Below are 19,126 nucleotides of genomic sequence, written 5' to 3'. Positions count from 1 at the left end.
TTGAATGTATATATCTATCTTGTCTTATCTTTCCATTCCAACAATAATTTCCAGAAAAATATGGCATATTTTAGAGATGGTTTGAATTGCGATTAATTACAATTAATTAATTTTTAAGCTGTGATTTAACTCGATTAAAAATTGTAATCGTTTGACAGCCCTAGTTAAATGTACACCTTATGCCTAATATATACATAACACAATAAAACAGAATTGTTGTGGAACTCAAAATGTTGACTGGACAGTTACGGACTATGCACATTAAATCATTAGTAACATCAAATATTACACAATACACCAAAGTATATCAGTAGTCGTGTCCTTAAGTCTTTCTGATAGTTTTCCCCTGACCTTTTTATTGCAATAATACAATGAAACCCTGAAATTATGGCTTTTAGTTTTGGCCACCCCAAGATTTTAAGTGGCCCCATCTGGCCACCCCTATGAAAACTTTCTGGAGGCGCCACTGCCAGGCAGTAGTTTCGTGAGTCTCGCTCTTCTGAAAGTGGCGACAATTTGACAGTGCAAAAAGTCAAGAAAGTGAAAACAATAGCGCTCCTGTGTGACTTAGTACTATGCGGTTCCCTTTCGTGGTTTAATTTTCCCCCATGCATTTGTTTAATACTCCAGTTCGCTCGGCATAGAGTCCAGAAGGGCAGACACGGCCACTGGCCGAGCAACGACCGATTCACACATCATCCACCTTCTTTTTCTTCTGTTGTATTATTCCTTGGCAAACCAGATTGTTATATTAGTGGATTTAAACGTGAAGGAGTTTTTTTGCAAAAACAAAAAGAACAACAACAACAAAAACGCAATGTTACTGGTAGTGCATGTGCATATAGATCACAGTTTGGAGCCCTGTCAAGTCACTTAAATCTCTAATTCATGAAAAAGATTGATTCTTTGCTTCCGTCTCATGGAGCATTGAAACATTATCGTTCATTGTTTTTCCTAAATTTAGCCTGGGTTTAAACCCAATGAACTGCAGACAATCAATATAAACTGGGCATGACATATTCCAGAACCATAATAAAACAAGACTACAAAACAGAGGTTTCACATTGCACCTGTGATGATGCGCGGATCAATGCTGAAGGTATCGTTTGCGGGATCGATGCGGCCCCTCTTGTAGTACTGCTGGCAGAGGGACAGAGCACTCCCATTCACACCGACGCCGTAGACGTATGCGTAGCGTCCCACTGTGGTCTCAGGCAGAGCCAGATACTGGAAAAACATAAGCAAAGAATCACGAGTTCATGATGTCCTGAAGCAACCATACCTTTTTAAATCAGTCATTTATTTTACCTGGTCCACAGCGTAGAAGATATGCTCATAGACATCTTGTTGTGTGTACACGGCAAGAGAAGTGTCAGATGACTCGTCAAAGTCTTTGAGGAAAAGATATTTGAACGTCATGGTGTTCTCCTCCTTGAAAGTTACCACCACATGGTTGCTAAGGCCAAACAGCACCAACTACAGAAACAGAAGAAAGGTGATGTCAAAGATGACAGACAATAGATAAAAAAATGATAGTTTTCTACCTGAGCAGTGACAATGATGATCTTGAGCAGCTGAAGTATCAGCTTGATGGGTTTGCGTCCCTTAGCGTGGTATTTGTCACATGGACTCATAAAGAAGTACTTCAATTTCCTGCGAATGGCCTCTTCGCCCTGGTCAGAGCTAACCCAATGACCCGCTGTGGTGCCGGGGAAATGGTGGTTGCTATGGTTGGTGCAGTGGTTGCTACCCGGCGACTCGTGTTCCCCGCTGTTGTCTGTGGAGCCGTAGAGGCTCTCATGTTCTGGGAAAAATTCAGGAGAGGTAAATTAGTGACGTGAAAGCAGAGGACCAGATTTTGTTTCTTAACTCAAATAACCATATTAGAACGTGATTAACTTTCTTAAAAAAGCTATAAGTTGGTTTGTCACCAAAATGTATGCGGACTTAACTACTCGTGCCCCCTTCAACCTTTGAAAATATCACAACTTTCGACACAATATTTGTGAGTTTATGGATATTTTTACGTAGTCTCACTCTCCCTCCTGCTGCTTTTCTTGGTCAGGCAGTGCAGTGGAGTTGCTTATTAAAGTTAACGATGATTGACAAATGTTAAGGTTTGATCTTGCCAGAGACGCTTGGAAGTTGAAACTTCAAAGCTCTGAATGCATCAATCATCGTTAGGCTTCTTAAACACTTGCTGTGGTAACTCATTGTGTGTAAGTGCAGCTTGAGCGGATTTAAATGGACACGTTCAATGAAGCATTTAATAAAGACAAGCATTTTTACGTTATTCTTGTTTAAAAGTAATCATTTGGGACATTAACATGTTTAAAGCTTAACATCACTATTACAATTGAAGTGCTAAATAAACATTTATTAATATTATATAGATACTAGTGGTGTCAACAATAATCGATGCGGCGACGCATCCCGATGCGGGGCACGGACGATTCGATTCGATTCGATGCAGGCAACAAGCCGAATCCATTTAGCGCATTTTAAAATATATAAGTACGTTCAAAAATCTTCCCTGCGCAATTCTGGTGATGCAACGGATTTGGTTTCCCCATTTGTATTATTATTCTCATGTTTCATTTTTTACACAATGCATGACTCTGGTCAGGTTTCCCACCAACCTCGTACAAGCCAAAATGTCTCCAGATGTCTGCTTTCAATGTCTTAGGTGCATCAATAATCTTTCTCGCTCCCTCTTTCTCCGCTTCAGCCATTGTTATGTTACGTCCTATCTCTTAGAGGTTAGATCTTGTGCCCGAACCCGAACGGGTCGGGCCCAAAATGTTAAGCATTCACGTTCGGGTCGGGTCTTCTTCTCCTCCGCTGTGACGCGTGCGATTCGTTACGAAAGACACTTTTATTTATGCACACAAAGGCAACACAAATGTGATCCTTTTGAATCTTCTCCTCTGTGTGTCTGCAAAACCGCATGTTTTTTTTTTATATTAAACTTTCCCAGCGTTATTTCGTTGTGTAAATGCTTTTATAATGATCATAAAAATATGTAGACTATTTAAACATTAAGAAAGCTTGCGTTTTTTCTACCAACTCGAAGAAATTAAAACAAATTGCTGCTGCTGCGTTTTTTTCCCCCCGTCACTCCAAGCCGGGTCGGGCTTCAATACCAGCGGGCTGTGTCGGGTCGGGCTGGATTTTTTAGGCCCGATCTAACCTCTACTAGCTCTCTGCTCTCTCGATTGCAAAAAAACCCTGATATTTCCTCATGTTGAAACAGATTGTTATGGCTGCTAAAATGCTGCTGCACTTCATTTTAATTCATTATTTTTTATTGTTATGTGGTAGTTACTGATTGCATTTCTAAGTTGATTGCACATATATAGTGGGCTTGGCCTACATTTTACTTTTGTTCTACATTGCAATTTAGTTGATGTTTTGTTTGCAACTGAACTGATCCCTGGATTGATATTGCGATAAAGATGCTGCTGCACTACAATATTTTCTTTGTCGATTTCTTTCATATTTACTTGAATATTTTTATTGATGGGTTGTTGTGATTAAAATACAGTGACTGTTATTAATGATTTTGCACAGGAGTTCAGATGTTGCACTGTGTGAAAGGCCGCTACTGTGTGTAAAAAAAAGAGAAAGGTCTGGTCTCATTCAAAGCGCCAATTAAATGCTGTGATGTTTTTTTTTTTTTTTTAATATATATATCTGAAAGTATCTTCATTTGACTTCAACCAGGAGTGACACAAGAGCCAATAAAAAGTTGTTTAATGTCTGACTGCTTGTGGTGCCTCATGATTCACGAAAAATATGCTTTGCTTTAGAATTTTAATGCATCCCAGGCTTTAAGGCATCGTGATGCATTGCTGAATCGAACCGAATCGAATCGTGACCCTCTGAATCGAATCGAATTGAATCGTGGCCCTCCGAATTGTAATCGAATCGGGAAGGCAGTGCCGATGCACACCTCTAATAGACACATACATAAAGTATTTTTAAATTATACTTTGGGGAAAAAAGTGAAAAAACATTTCTGATATGTATCTCTTTCCAATGTTAAATCTGAATAAATACATTGGGCACACAATGGGGGCGCTACTTCATGGTTTTTCCACTTATCGCGATTGGTTCTGGTCCCCATTAACCGCTAAAAACGAGGGATCCCTGTAATGTGTTTGTGGGTTCAGAACTTGCAGCACAACCAAATGAAACTGATACAATAACACTAGTAGTATATTTTTGAAAAAACCAATAAAATACCAATTACAGTGCAGAGAGTACCACACATTTTTTTAAGGGGCATATCATACGTGAGCTCAAAGAATACATGGGGGAGAGCGTACTACATATTATGATATGTTTATCCACTCATTATAAAACTATAGGTGTTGTGTTCTTAAAAGGTTATCTTACCAACAACTTCCATAATTTCAAACATCCTGAAAATTATGCATATGAAGTTCCTCTTAACTAACGGTTTCGTCAAACTAAGCCGCAAAAGGGACATCAGAATGATGATAATCGTCCAGGAATGTCTAAAACAAGAATGTCACTAGAAAGAAACCAAGGATCACATGTACTGAATTAAATGAATACAACAATTGTGAAGCACATATCCATGCTGCCCTATTTGTAACATTTGCCTTAATAGTGACTTGAATAGGACAAAAAAGTTTTTAGCTATCAATTCATACACATTGTTTGTCTTTTTAAAAAACTTTTCTACTAGTCTCTACCACCTCAAGCATTTCAAAATGCTGAATTTGTTTAATTCTTTCAATTTGATCAGGACTAACTACTACTCTGCAAAGAAAACAAAACAAACAAATAAACAAACAAAAAATTGTTTATGTTTTGCCTAGTTGGATATCTCAACCTGGAAATCAACTAAATAAATAAAAATTGGAGCCTAATCCAACTTTGGGCAAAAGGCAAAGAACACTCGAATTAATCAACTATTGCAGGACACATAGACAGAAAAATATCTATTCTTAACATTCACAAGATCACTAAGGCCTAAAGTCATTCATGAGTTAACTTCTCACTCCAAAAGCTTTTCATGTTTTTCGGCATGGATGCAGCAACAGCTACTTTTTGTATCAAAAGAGCCAGATTCCTTGTAAAAGCAATAAGCGCAGATCAAAAATTAATATTCTCAATAAAGGGGTTATCCCAACAATCATATAGAGTTACTGGACAGAGATTCAGATTAGAAAATGAGTAACCCCGGTGTAGTACGCAGAATATCCTCATATTCCCGTTTTCAAAAAGGATTATTACTTTGACATGACCTGACGTAACGTGTTTACTGCCAATATTCCAAGCATGAAAGGGTACTGGTATATAAACGTAGACAACAATTATTTTGCATTTTCATTTATTCCATTTTAATATGTGCTCATATGTCTATTTCACAGTATTATTTTTATTCATTCTTGAAAGTAATAGCTTAATGTTAACAAAAAATGCAAAACGCCATAGACAGGCTGATGTATACTGTGTCATTATTGTTGCAGTTCAATGACCTGCTAAGTAATGGATAATTGAACTCCAAATGGTGGAGCGACACATGTAGATAGACAATTTTACTTATACTAATAATAGGTATAATATTTATCTTTTATCTTAGTGTGTCGGTTATGAAACTCTTCCTCCAAATGGCTGTTTACTAAATTTCCTTAAATGGCTGCCAGTCAGGGGCCTGGCAGCCACCGTAATAGGGTGGTCCGGTGGGTCCCACACTTTTTCTCTGTGGAATGGCTCCTGGGGGATGGCTGCCGGTTGCGGGGGTGGGTGGGGATTGGGGCTCTGGTTTGGTCCCGCTTCTTAGCACTCTCCTGCTTCCACCTTCCCCTCTCTTTTCTGCCCAGGTATCCTCCTTGGGCCCCGGCATGGGTCACTGGCTGGGTGCTTGTGGGTCGGTGGGGTGTAGCCCACTCCGGGTGGGGACCCTGTTCTGCCCCGAGCCTAGAGGGCCATGGGCGTCCCGGGTGTGCCTTGTCGGTTGGGGGGTTGCAGGGGTAGCTGGTGGCCTGGGTGGGCGGGCGGTGGTGCGGCGGGCGCTGGGGGCGGTGGCGCGTTCCTTCATCCCTTCTCTGAAGGGTGGTTAATAGGAAGCGGATAGTCCGGGGGACCACCCTGGGTCCCGGGAGATGAAGGGGGGGGACAGTCTGCGCTGGCTTACTCCTCCGCAATTGGCTAGGGGGCGGCTGTGGCCCTGGGGCGGCCCCCGCGCATCATTTCCACTTGTCTGCAGAGGACTATCGAACATCTGAATGGACTCACGCATGACTGGGTGCAATTAGACACACTCAAGTAGAAAAACTATCAGTGCCAGAATTATCGATCAGGCAGCATAGAATAGGATATCAACATATACACACTTACAAGTGAGTCATATAATACAGTGGTACCTCGACTTACGATCGCTTTGACACATGATCTTTTTGACATCTGACGTAAAATTTGACTCGCCATTTGTTTCTACATCCGACGACATGCTCGAAATACGACGATTTATGACGGCGCCGTAGTTTCTTTGACCCGTAAGACGGACGCACAGTGGATTTTCTTGTGAGAGAAATCAACATGGGTTCCAAGAAGGTTAGTGCAGAGGTGAAAAGAGGAAAAAGGTGACGCTTCCCATTGAAATGAAGATGGAAAAATAAGAGCGTGGTGTGCGAGCCCGTAAATTGGCTTGACAATACGGCCATAGAATTAGGGGTGGGAACCGCTTGGTAACTCACGATATGATATGATGTACGATACAAATCCTATGATAACGATGATCTCACGATATGGCGATACAATAATTATCGATACATTGGACAGGATATCATTCTACAAAACAACTAATAAACATTCCATTTGTGTCAAGCTATTTTTAAGTTCTAGTTAAGTTTTAAGTTAGTCTAAACAGTAAGTACTGATAGGATTTTGAGTTTTTGCATTGTTCATAATAAATGTATGACACCTGCTATATTGGAGCACATTAGGGACCAGTGCTACTTGGTGTTTTATTCAGCAATGACTACTGAGCTAAAACTGACAGTTAGCTTTATTATGTTTTAATTTTACACCCTCATCACGCTACAGCGCTGTGTTTTTACAGATTAAATAAAGCCTGTATGTAAGACAAGTTAGCCACGCATTGACAGTGGTCATAATCAATAGAAACTTAGCCCTCCGAAGGGCTAACGTTACGTGAGCGAGTGACAGTAACGTTATACTGCTTAAAGATGGCGGCTGTTTACTAACGCTACCCAGACGCGGCCGAGTCTGTCATTTCGCATCTAGTCCTAAATGCATGTGATATCCATGAGACGCATCGGTCACTACCTGCTACCACACTAGCATCATGCGGGCGTAGTTTTTAGCAACGTTGCCGTAGTTTGTAGCGGCTGTCGGCTGCAGTAAGGTTTTTTTTTTTTTTTTTTTAATATTGCTTTTTCCTCTACGCACGTCAGCGCATTGTCCCGCATTAAAAGTAGTCCGGGCAAAACGTGATACTTGGAGCTGGCAAAATTAAACGATTCCTCGAGGTGAATAAAATTACTCGGATCAGTTTTTAAACTCGAGTTACTCGAGTTGCTCGAGTATTCGTTTCAGCTCTAATTGTCACACCCCTACGTAGAATGTCTACGATCTCGACGATCCTCCACCGAACTCCGTTCGCCAGTCTTTGTAAGTGGACAATTACTATTATGGTAACACTGCCAGCTTCGTCAGATTTTTAATAATTTATTTCAGAACTTGTGCAACACAAGACGCCTACTGTCCGCCGCAGTTGACGCCAACAACAGAACATTAAAAGGGAAAGTAAAATCTCTACCGCACTGATCTTACTGTCACGTCAGCCATGCGGTGCGTTCAGGTACAGCACGCAAAACACATGCGCCACATTAGAACCCCCTCCGTTACATTATTACAGGAATTATTATTATTATTCCAATTTTTATTTATAATTTATTTGCAATGCATAACTGCCATTTATAATAGTACCAGCAGGATTTATTAATGATTTAGTGTAGGTTTTCGGGCTGTGGAACGAATTAATGGAATTATAATGTAATCTTTTGGGAAAATCCTGCTCGATATACAACCATTTTGACTTACAAACAAGGTCCTGGAATGAATTAACTTCGTATGTAGTTACCGCACTGTACTGGGTTCTACACCTTACATTGCTAATTTGTGTACGCTCCATGGAGGACCATCCTGCTGCAGAATTTGTACCTTTTTATGGTTAGGAATGTAAGAGGCAGCCTGCAGATCTCTCAGGGTGCAGACAATTAAAAAACCATGTGGCATTTGGCAAGGTGCACAGCCTGTCAAAAGGATGGACACTGGAAAAGTGGCAACAGGTGGATTATTCAGATGAATCTTCCATTGAATTACACCACAGTCGCTGCAAATATTACAGGAGACCTACTGGAGCCCGCATGGATCCGAGATTCACTCAGAAGACAGTGAAGTTTGGTGGTGGCAAAATCATGGTCTGGGGTTACATCCAGTATAGGAGTGTGCGAGAGAGCTGCAGGGTGGAAGGCAACGTAAATAGTCTGAAATATCAACAAATCTTAGCTGCCTCTTACATTCCTAACCATAAAAAGGGACAAATTCTGCAGCAGGATGGTGCACTGCACTGGGTTCTACATTTTACATGACTGATTTTTGTACGCTCCACCCCACCTAATCTTTTTTTTTTCTGACCCCCCCCCCCTCCTTTTTCTCCTCCGTCATCCGGCCCCCCACATAGTGTCAACTGGAAATACAATTAGCTAACAGTAGCACTACTATATTCATGGTTAGTGTAGGCATTGAATGAATTTGTTGTTGTTGGTGTTTGTTCTTCTGTCTCTCTCTCCTTTCCTTTTTTCCTTCCTGTGCCCCCATAACCCCTTCCTGCTTGCTGCTTTCTCCTAATAAAGGAAATACAATAAATAATCAACAGAATGGGAGTATATCATACTCCCATGATACATTAAAACTGTTCAGACCAATAGGACACTCAGATTTGCATTCTCCATGTCAAGCAGCTGAAAAGAACAGGTTAAAAAAACTAAAAACAAATGTCTGTTTCCTTAACATTGGCCGCCATTTACTGCAACAGACATCCTATCCATTTTGATTAGGAGGGCTGGCAGTGATCCTTTGCAGCTAGCCTCTCACACTTAAAATAATTAGATGTCTAGTGCCGACCAGCAAATAAGTTAATTTGGATGTTTTTTCAGGTTTTTCATTTCAAGTTAATTAAGTCATGATGTGCTTGAATGAATGAATGAATTTAACTTTTAGCTCAATTTATACTGCAATATATATCTGTATTTCTATAAGGTAATTCAGTCAGTTAGACATTAGAGAGGCCGATAATGTATAAATCTTAGCTCACAAAGAAGGCCAGTCATGCCTTATCCATGTCACATGGTTTAGATCATAAGACTAGAAATGCAAAAGGGCTGTCCAGCACCATCTTGCCTGGCAACACAAAATGCAGAATGTAAACCCTTTTTACATTTGTCATCAAGACACGCAAACAGCTGATTCAACTTCCTGGATGGAAATGAGAAGTGTACCATTAAATGTGAATCATCACGACGTGTGAATGACTTTCCTGTCATACTCAAGACTAAAAGAAAGTAGGAGAGGATTGAAGACAGAAACTTGCAATTCACATATTTTTGCTCGCATTTCAGGAAATACAAACATAATTTGTTGACAACATCATATCTGGAAAAACTTAAACGCAATGTTAATTGCTTTCGACACAAGAGGGTGGGAGTTGCAAAAACCTGTCCCGAGACTGTCGACAAATTCCTTCCTTCCCTGTGTCAGTTGTTTTGTGTCAGTGCCATTCATAAACAGCAATCCTTCTTGATAAAAAGATGCAGACAGTGCAAAAATGCGCATCAGAATGAGCCGAGTGAGAGTGCTTTAAAATGCGTATGACACCAAAAAGCATGTTTATTTCATATTTCAAGCGGTGTTTCATGCTCCTGAAATAAATTGGACTGCTTGGATGTGTCTGGAAGTGATTGTTTTATATATTCAATTTTTGAATCCCACATCATGAAAATGAGTGACCTCCGGCTTCAGTCTCGGGTTCAGGATGAATGCGAATGCGATGTCACCCGGGTAGGCTTCTCACAATACAGCATTGCTTTATGGCATGCAGATGGACTGCGGATTTAGCTGATTAATTTGTTTATTTTTCGCATCACGCAAGCCAAACGGCTGCAGAAAACTGTTGCTGCACCAGGGATAGGCATGTGAGCCTTTTTGGGTTTCAAAATGTTCTCGTTCACCGCGGATATTGGCCAAAACCAGCCCTACTACTGTAGGACCATTGGACTTACAAGGAAGTGAGTAAACATCGTATTTTGTATTATGTCAAATACTGGGAACATGGCACACATTTTAATACGGAGGTGGCTTGCATTTTGTGGCTGATTCTCCACCGAGAATGCCACTCAGCCGACGACCGGCGGCTTGTTTGCACACCGCCTTCTATACTTGGCTTATTGCCCTCTTCGTGTGCCCAATGTTCTGCCAAATTTTCAACCGCAGAAATTGCAACTTTGTGTCAAAATGGCCGCAAATACCGCGACTACAAAGTAAACACTACAAACTCTCTTTAAATAAAGGACTATTTACTTACGTTTGATCATGGACGGACATGTAGAAAGTTCTCCTCAGACACATCCTGCCATGTTAGATGCACAACATCTGCATGCTGCTCTCTGTTTATGTCTTCGCCGTGTAGTAAAGCATTATTTTTCGCCATATTCGTTGACCTATATTCGTTGGCCATATTTGTTGATCATGTGGCAGCTACGCGCTCCTCCGATGTCGGCCGGTTTGTCCCGCGGTACTCTCCAACTGCTTCCCCGGCGAGCTGTAACTGACTCGCCGCCGGGCGTGTTGCCGATCGGCGAAGACAATTGACAACCCCGCTGCCGTGTGACATAATCAGGGCTAGTTTTGTGTGATTTTTCGCTTCAAAAAGCGAAAATGAGACTTTGAGACATGCATGTTAGCATGTCGGCTAGCTGTCACACCTCTTGGCTTGTTTACACTCTCCGAAGCCGGGGCAGGGAAATCACAAAAGCCAGACTAACTACCATGGCATAAAATATCGTTCGGGAGGTGCGACAATAAAGGTGAAGTCGACAGTTTTGACCATTGTGGAGTAATTTTGCCATGTCGTACTGAATAAATGCATTTTTATTATTTCATATTACATTTAGCACAAGACTGTTATTTGTCATGGCCATACAATTTATTTAGCAATTGGGAGAAAATACTTTGATAAAAAGAATATCCTGTAAAAATATTGGAGTAGAGAGACTGAAACAATGACATTTTTTGTCTCTCATTGTCGCATTATCCTCGTTCTGAATAATTCCCCCTCAATGGGTTGAATTCTAAATCAGATGAAACCATGACCCTGCCGACATTCTCATCCTGTTGGGGTCGCTAGACTATAATGGTATGCGTGGCTAAACGGCGGATTAAAAGACTAATTTCTCATCATCTGCGCTTTGCCAAATTGTTGTATATAGTCGAATTGTCTCAAAATATGATTCTAATTCACATAATAATGCTACAGTCAGTGTATCACATAGGTGAGTATACCCCTCGCATTTCTGCAGATATTTAAGTATATCTTTTCATGGGACAACACTGACAAAATAACACTTTGACACAATGAAAAGTAGTCTGTGTGCAGCTTATATAATACAGTTAATTTAGTTCCCCCTCAAAATAGAGCCATTAATATCTAAACCCCTGGCAACAAAAGTGAGTTCACCTCTTAGTGAAAGTATGTCAATATTAACATACAACATGTCAACAGTCAATAGTTCGTGTGGCCACCACTATTATCCAGAACTGCCTTTACTCTCCTGGGCATGGAGTTGACCAAAGCTTCACAGGTTGCCACTGGAATGCTCTTCCACTCCTCCATGACGATGTTGCGGAGCTGCCGGATATTTGAGACTTTGCGCACCTCCATCTTCCGCTTGATCATCTTGAAGTCTGGAGACATGCTTGGCCAGTCCATCACCTTTACCCTCAGCCTCTTCAGTAAAGCAGTGGTCATCTTGGAGGTGTGTTTGGGGTCATTGTCATGCTGGAACACTGCCCTGCGACCCAGTTTCTGGAGGGGGGGATCATGCTCTGCTGCAGTATTTCACAGTACATATTGGAGTTCATGTTTCCCTCAATGGAATGTAACTCTCCAACACCTGCAGCACTCATGCAGCCCCAGACCATGACATTCCCACCACCATGCTTGGCTGTAGGCATTACACATTTATCTTTGTACTCCTCACCTGGTCGCCGCCACACATGCTTGAGACCATCTGAATCAAACAAATCAATCTTCGTCTCATCAGACCATATGACATGGTTCCAGTAATCCATGTGCTTTGTTGACACATCTTCAGCAAACTGTTTGAGGGCTTTCTTGTGTATTGTCTTCAGAAGAGGCTTCCTCCTGGGGTGACAGCCATGCACACTAATTTGATGTAGAGGGTTAGGCTGACCACACCACCTCTTCAATCTCTGCAGTAATGCTGACAGCACTCCTGCGACGATCATTCAAAGAAAGCATTTGGATGTGACGCACAGCACGTGAGCTCAGCTTCTTTGGACGACCAGCCCGAGGTCTGTTCTGCGTGGACCCTGCTCTTTTAAAACACTAAATGATCTTAGCCACTGTGCTGCATCTCAGTTTCAGGGTGTTGGCAACCTTGTAGCCTTGGCCATCTTCATGTACCACAACAATACGTCTTTTAAGATCCTCAAAGAGTTCTTTGCCATGTGGTGCCATGTTGGAACTTTCAGTGACCAGTATGAGAGAGTGTGAGAGCTGCACTACAAATTTGAACACACCTGCTCCCTATGCACACCTGGACTTAGTAACACTAAGGAGTCACATGATATTTTAGAGGGAAAATGACAAGCAGTACTCAATTTGGACATTTAGGGATGTAGTTTCTAAGGAGTGTACCCACTTTTGTTGCCAGGTGTTTAGATATCAATGGCTATATTTTGAGTTATTTTGAGGGGAAAATACATTTTATTTTCTATTATATAAGCTGCACAAAGACTACTTTTCATTGTGTCAAACTGTCATTTTGTCAGTGTTGTCCCATGAAAAGATATACTTAAATATCTGCGGAAATGCGAGGGGTGTACTCACTTTGTGATACACTGTATTTAATTTTTTTTAAATCCTGTCGTACGTACTTTAATGAAGAGACTGTGTGGCTGTGGCAACCCTTGCGTGCCAGAGGAGAGGACAGGAATTCAAACACTTAAGATATCATGCAGACAAAAGAGAAGGAGGCAGAGTCTACACCTATCTCCCATCAAGGGAGCGTGCCGATTGTTGCACCCGACGGAAATTGGACAAAACAAAACCGGAGCGCACGCCATGCCTTGACACACACCGTCACTCAAGCGGAGTATAATCCGCAGAAATATCTGGCTCTTCGGGTTCGTGACCGTCTATGGAGCGAGGTCGGGAACGGTGACCGAGCGGCCTGCTTGTCAATCAAAATGGTCTATGAGCTGCTATCAGCACCCAACATCTCGTATGGCAGCAACGCTGCCATAGGCCAAATACGACCTAGCAATTAAACCCGCAAAAATGGAATACCTCATTTTTAAAAAAAAAAAGGTGGTAAACAGTCTGTTTGTGTTGTTTTAAACAAATATTAAGTCAAAAGACCTATTTAAAAATCTAATAAATCAACAACAAACTTTATGAATCAATTCAACAGAAGAGACAGATTCATCCATCTATCTTCTGCTTTTTACTATAATGCAATGACCTAACTATTGTACTTCAGCCTTAATTAATGATTTACACCCAACCTCCAGGTTGAGTTCTAGCATTATGCAGGTGTACCAAATAAATCAGGCTCATGGATGGTTTAAAATGAAAGTCACAACAACATTGACAATTAAATGAGCTCAGTGCAAATAAAACAAAGAAAAATCTATTTGAGTCTCTACCCTACAGTCAAGGATTGTGCGAAAGCAACAAAAACTTAAAGAACATAATTAAATTATTCAAAATGTATAAGGATGTTAACTAAAAAACTAAATATCAATGTACAAAAAAACAATAAGATTTTAAGGGTGTGTGTATATATGGACTTTATCCTCAAATAATTCATGCGTTTCATTTTCATTCAAAAAGCAACATTTGGAACACTTATTTGCATTGATGTATGTTCACGCTCTGACAACTTTTCAGTGTCAAAGTTCAGGAATAATAGATTAGAAGGTGAGAAAGAAAATCCAAATAAACCTAGATTATTCAGAAGGTATGACGAGGTGGTGGAAATAGAAATGTCTCGATGATGCCATTTCTGTTGTGTCAAAACAACTAAAGTTGTTGTGACAGAGCAAAACAAACAAAACGTCTTGACCCATATAGAAAAAACATTATAACTGAACTGTAATAGATCAATTCGATAATAGATAGTTAAACAATACAATAACAAAAAAATATCAACATAAGTCACGCGTAAACAAAAGCTGTAGGAATCAACATTACCTGGGCTGTCATGATGATCCACTGACATGTTTATGTTTTTATAACGTATACATTTAGGTCCGGTTGTTAAAACATTAAGTTGGTTACTCTTCGTAAAGTATTTGTTCAAGTTCGAGAGGAGAGCCTGCCGATGGTCTGTCGGCAGGCAATTCGATCAGTTTCCGGTCTGGGGTCACATGGCCACGCGTCACGTGACCAACGCAAACGTTTTTTCCCCAGCGCCCCTCCTCTCTCTCTCAAAAAAAAAAGACAAATATCATGTTAATAAGACTAGATTTCTGTTATACATGGTAAACCAACGGTAACTGGCGTAATCTCTTGTCGGCCATTTTACAACAGAGCCATTCGATTAAACAACATTACATTGAACGAGTTATGATTGCTCAATTTTCAACCGACGTTCAAAAAGATTGGTTTGTCAGCAAATTCAAAGATGCAGTAAGCAAATATTTTAGCACACTTAAAAAACGTTTTATTTCAACATCCAGCCTGGATTTAAGCACGTAAACAAGGTTCCTTATTGTTGCTAACCAGTGTTGGATGAAGTACTCACTTTTTAAAATTTATTTAAGTACAAGAACATACTAAAAAATACTAAAGTAAAAGTACAAGTATCTATGAAAAAAACTACTCAAGTAAAAGTACAAAAAAGTACTTGTTTCAAAATATAATTTACAGGTAAAAAGTAAAAGTATTTTCTCCCGATGCAAAAATGTAATAGATGATCAGTTTTATTTAAAACTGCAGAATGGAAATAACAGGCAATAAAATGGTCTGCACTGTGAATAGAAGCTTAACAAGCTCAAAAACTCACATGGCAGAATCAGTTTTGCCACATTACAAAAAAATGCTACATAGCAAAAACAATTTCACCACATGGCAAAAAAATGCCACATGCCAAAATCCATTTTGCCACATACAAAAAAATAAAAATTCCACATGGCAAAAAAATGCCGCATGGCAAAATCAATTTTGCCACATACTAAATACCACTTTTTGTTCTCGCCCTGCTTGAATATAGCTTTAATGGCGGATTGCAAGCAACTATCAGGTGCAAACAGGTGCATGTAAACGAAATTATCAATCCACAATGAGGAAAAAGAAAACAAACAAAAGTACAAAGGCGACAATTTGAAAAGTAGTGGAGTAAAAAGTACAGATACCTGTTGCAAAATGTAGTGAAGTAAAAAGTAAAAGTACCACTTCATATTTGTACTCAAGTAAAGTAAAGATACAAAAAAATGTACTTAAGTACTGTAACAAAGTACTTTGTTACATTCCACCACCGTTGCTAACAAATACAGTTTCACAGATTTACAATTTGTAATTCTGTTAATATTTCAGCTGGTTAAAGAGTATTTTCATCTTTTGAGCCACTTATGCTCACAAGGGTCGCGGTCACGCGGAGGTTCTGCAGCCTATCTCGGCGAATTGTAGGCAGTACACTGTGTACAACCTGAATTGGTGGCAAGCCAATTGCAGTGTTTAGGTTGCTACAGTACAGCCAGCCAGTTTTCTGTTGCAAGATGGTTACTGGTTACTCACGCCAATGACGCCACCTTACGACATCTAGCCTCATATTTATATATCTATGCTCACAACAAGTGGTGTAAAAATAGAACAATTTACAAATATTAGAAACCACTGCCAGCATGAAGTGACATTGTTAAAATTTGATTTAATATATATATATATATATATATATATATATATATATATATATATATATATATATATATATATATATATATATGTTAGGGCTGTCAAAATTATCGCGTTAACGGGCGGTAATTAATTTTTTAAATTAATCACGTTAAAATAATTGACGCAATTAACGCACATGTCCCGCCCAGACAGTATTCTGCCTTTTGGTAAATTTTACAGCAAGGCTTTTTGTGCTGTCCAACAGCGAACTCTTGTGGTCGCTTTGCGACATGGTTTATTGTTCTCTTGCCAGTTCAAAATGGCTGCAGGACGTCTCGGGCTGACGCCTACGTTGTAATGTGCTTATATGATCCTTGGACAAGATTTGTCCGTAAGTATGGCTGTTGTAAAGAATGTATGTTAGTAAGCGAAATGTTATATTTTTTGTATGAGACGCTTTTTGTTTACGTTTAGTGAACCTGTATAGCGTGCTAAGCTAACGTTGTTGCTAATGCAATGCTTGTGTACTTTTTTTGTAGTTTTACGACGGTCTAAAGAGGACAATGGTTTGAGGCCATTTTGTTAATAAATTAGATGAAAAAGGAAGAAGTCTGATTATTAAAGCGTCGTTCACTAGCTGTCAAGCTTTGGAAAAAGTAGACGCTTCGGAGTGAGGACAGCATAGACAGATTTAAATGACAGTAGAGTGAAATGCCTACTACAGTCCTTATGTACCGTATGTTGAATGCATATATGCCTCTTGTGTCTTATCTTTCCATTCCAACAATTTATTTTACAGAATATATATATAATTTACAGAAAAATATGGCATATTTTATAGATAGTTTGAACTGCGATGAATTGCGATTAATTAATTTTTAAGCTGTAATTAACTCGATTAAAAATTATAATCGTTTGACAGCCCTAATATATACATATATACATATATATATATATAAATGTGTCACAAATTTTGTGACACAATTATTTTTCCCAACAATGCATGCGACATTCATTAAATACTCAGAATTGTCCATCTATATACCAAATACCAGCCTGGTATTAGTGTGGATGATGCCATCATCTACCTCCCCAACACTTCACTCTCCCACCTGGAGAAGGCGGGGAGCACTGTGAGGATCATGTTCTTTGATTTCTCCAGCGCTTTCAACACTATCCAGCCCACCCTATTGGGAGACAAGCTGGGGCTGGCGGGAGTGGCTCACCACCTCACCACATGGATCCAGGACTACTTCACAAACCGGCCACAGTACGTGAGGACACGGGACTGTGTGTCTGACATGCTTCTCTGCAGCTCTGGGGCACCGCAGGGAACTGTCTTGGCTCCCTTCCTGTTCACCCTCTATACTTCGGATTACAGATACAACACCCCTACCTGTCATCTGCAGAAGTTCTCTGACGACTCTGCGATCGTTGGCCTCATCTCAGGCGGAATAAGTGGGGAGAACAAGTATTTGATACACTGCCAATGGGTTTTCCCATTGTCAGCTTCATCTGACCATGCCAATGGGTTTTCCCATTGTCAGTGTATCAAATACTTGTTCTCCCCACAGATGATCGTGAGTACAGAGAACTTACTCAGGGTTTTGTGGACTGGTGCCAGCAGAACAAGCCTGCAGATCAACGCGGAGAAATCCAAAGAGCTGTTGGTGGATTTCGGCAGGTGCCGGCACTCTCCACCTGCACCAGTGAATATCCAGGGAACGGATGTGGAGAGAGTCTCAACTTACCAGTACCTGGGTATTCATCTGAACAATAAACTGGTTTGCAGCGACAACACAGACGCTCTTTATAGGAAGGGTCAGAGCAGACTCTTCCTACTTAGGAGGCTGGGGTCGTTTGGAGTTCAGGGGGTACTCCTTAGGAACTTTTATGACTTGGCGGTTGCATTGGTCATATTCCATGGAGTGGTCTCCTGGGGAGGCGGCGTCACAGCCCGGGACAAAAAGAGGCTGGACAAACTGGTGAGGATGGCCGGCTTTGTCCTGGGCTGCTTCATGGACTCAGTGTACTCAGTGGGGGACAGCAGGGTAATGGCAAAGCTGTCATCAATGCTGGACAACCCGGCCCACCCCCTACGGGTCACCCGAACAGCACTCCACAGCTCCTTCAGTGATAGACTGTTACACCCTCGCTGTGCAAAGGAGAGATTCCATCGCTCCTTCCTACCTGCCGCTATCAGGCTGTTTAATAAGAACATTGGGAAGTTTCTACAAACTGCCGGACACTAGTGCAAATGTGCAGTCCTGCACCTGTGATTATACTGTGCAATACCCAACATACCCCACTACTGTATTTTTTGCTTCCAATTCTGTACTCTATATTTGCACTGCCGCATTGCCACCTATTTTTTCCTCTGTACTATGTACAGACTATTAGAGTGTTTTCATATTTACATGTGGGTGTATGGAAGTGTGATTATAACATGTGTATATGGGCCTATACAAAGAACACTGGGTATACAGTGGGGCAAATAAGTATTTAGTCAACCACTAATTGTGCAAGTTCTCCCACTTGAAAATATTAGAGGGGCCTGTAATTGTCAACATGGGTAAACCTCAACCATGAGAGACAGAATGTGGAAAAAACACATTGATTTTTAAAGAATTTATTTGCAAATGATGGTGGAAAATAAGCATTTGGTCAATACCAAAAGTTCATCTCAATACTTTGTTATGTACCCTTTCTTGGCAATAACGGAGGCCAAACGTTTTCTGTAACTCTTCACAAGCTTTTCACACACTGTTGCTGGTATTTTGGCCCATTCCTCCATGCAGATCTCCTCTAGAGCAGTGATGTACCTTGAAATGCTTCTTACGAAGCCAATCCTTTGTTGCCCTGGCTGTGTGTTTGGGATCATTGTCATGCTGAAAGACCCAGCCACGTCTCATCTTCAATGCCCTTGCT

General features: G+C 40.6%; 1 protein-coding gene across 1 annotated transcript in view; it reads right to left on the bottom strand.

Annotated features, from left to right (window-relative positions):
- Window positions 1-14,713, bottom strand: part of LOC130920738 (mucolipin-1-like) — a 39,972-nt gene extending 25,259 nt beyond the window's left edge. Inside the window, exons 1-4 of the mRNA XM_057844148.1 lie at window positions 14,555-14,713; window positions 1,545-1,804; window positions 1,309-1,476; window positions 1,071-1,227 (exon numbers count right to left, since the gene is read on the bottom strand). Of these exons, the coding sequence (XP_057700131.1) occupies window positions 1,071-1,227; window positions 1,309-1,476; window positions 1,545-1,804; window positions 14,555-14,582 (613 nt within the window). The 5' untranslated portion in view covers window positions 14,583-14,713. The remainder of the gene's footprint in view (window positions 1-1,070; window positions 1,228-1,308; window positions 1,477-1,544; window positions 1,805-14,554) is intronic.
- Between the last annotated feature and the right edge of the window lie 4,413 nt (window positions 14,714-19,126).

The sequence above is a fragment of the Corythoichthys intestinalis genome, chromosome 8 (genome assembly GCF_030265065.1).
Source record: "Corythoichthys intestinalis isolate RoL2023-P3 chromosome 8, ASM3026506v1, whole genome shotgun sequence".
NCBI classification, from domain to species: domain Eukaryota; kingdom Metazoa; phylum Chordata; class Actinopteri; order Syngnathiformes; family Syngnathidae; genus Corythoichthys; species Corythoichthys intestinalis.
This window is presented reverse-complemented; position numbering and strand designations above follow the sequence as displayed.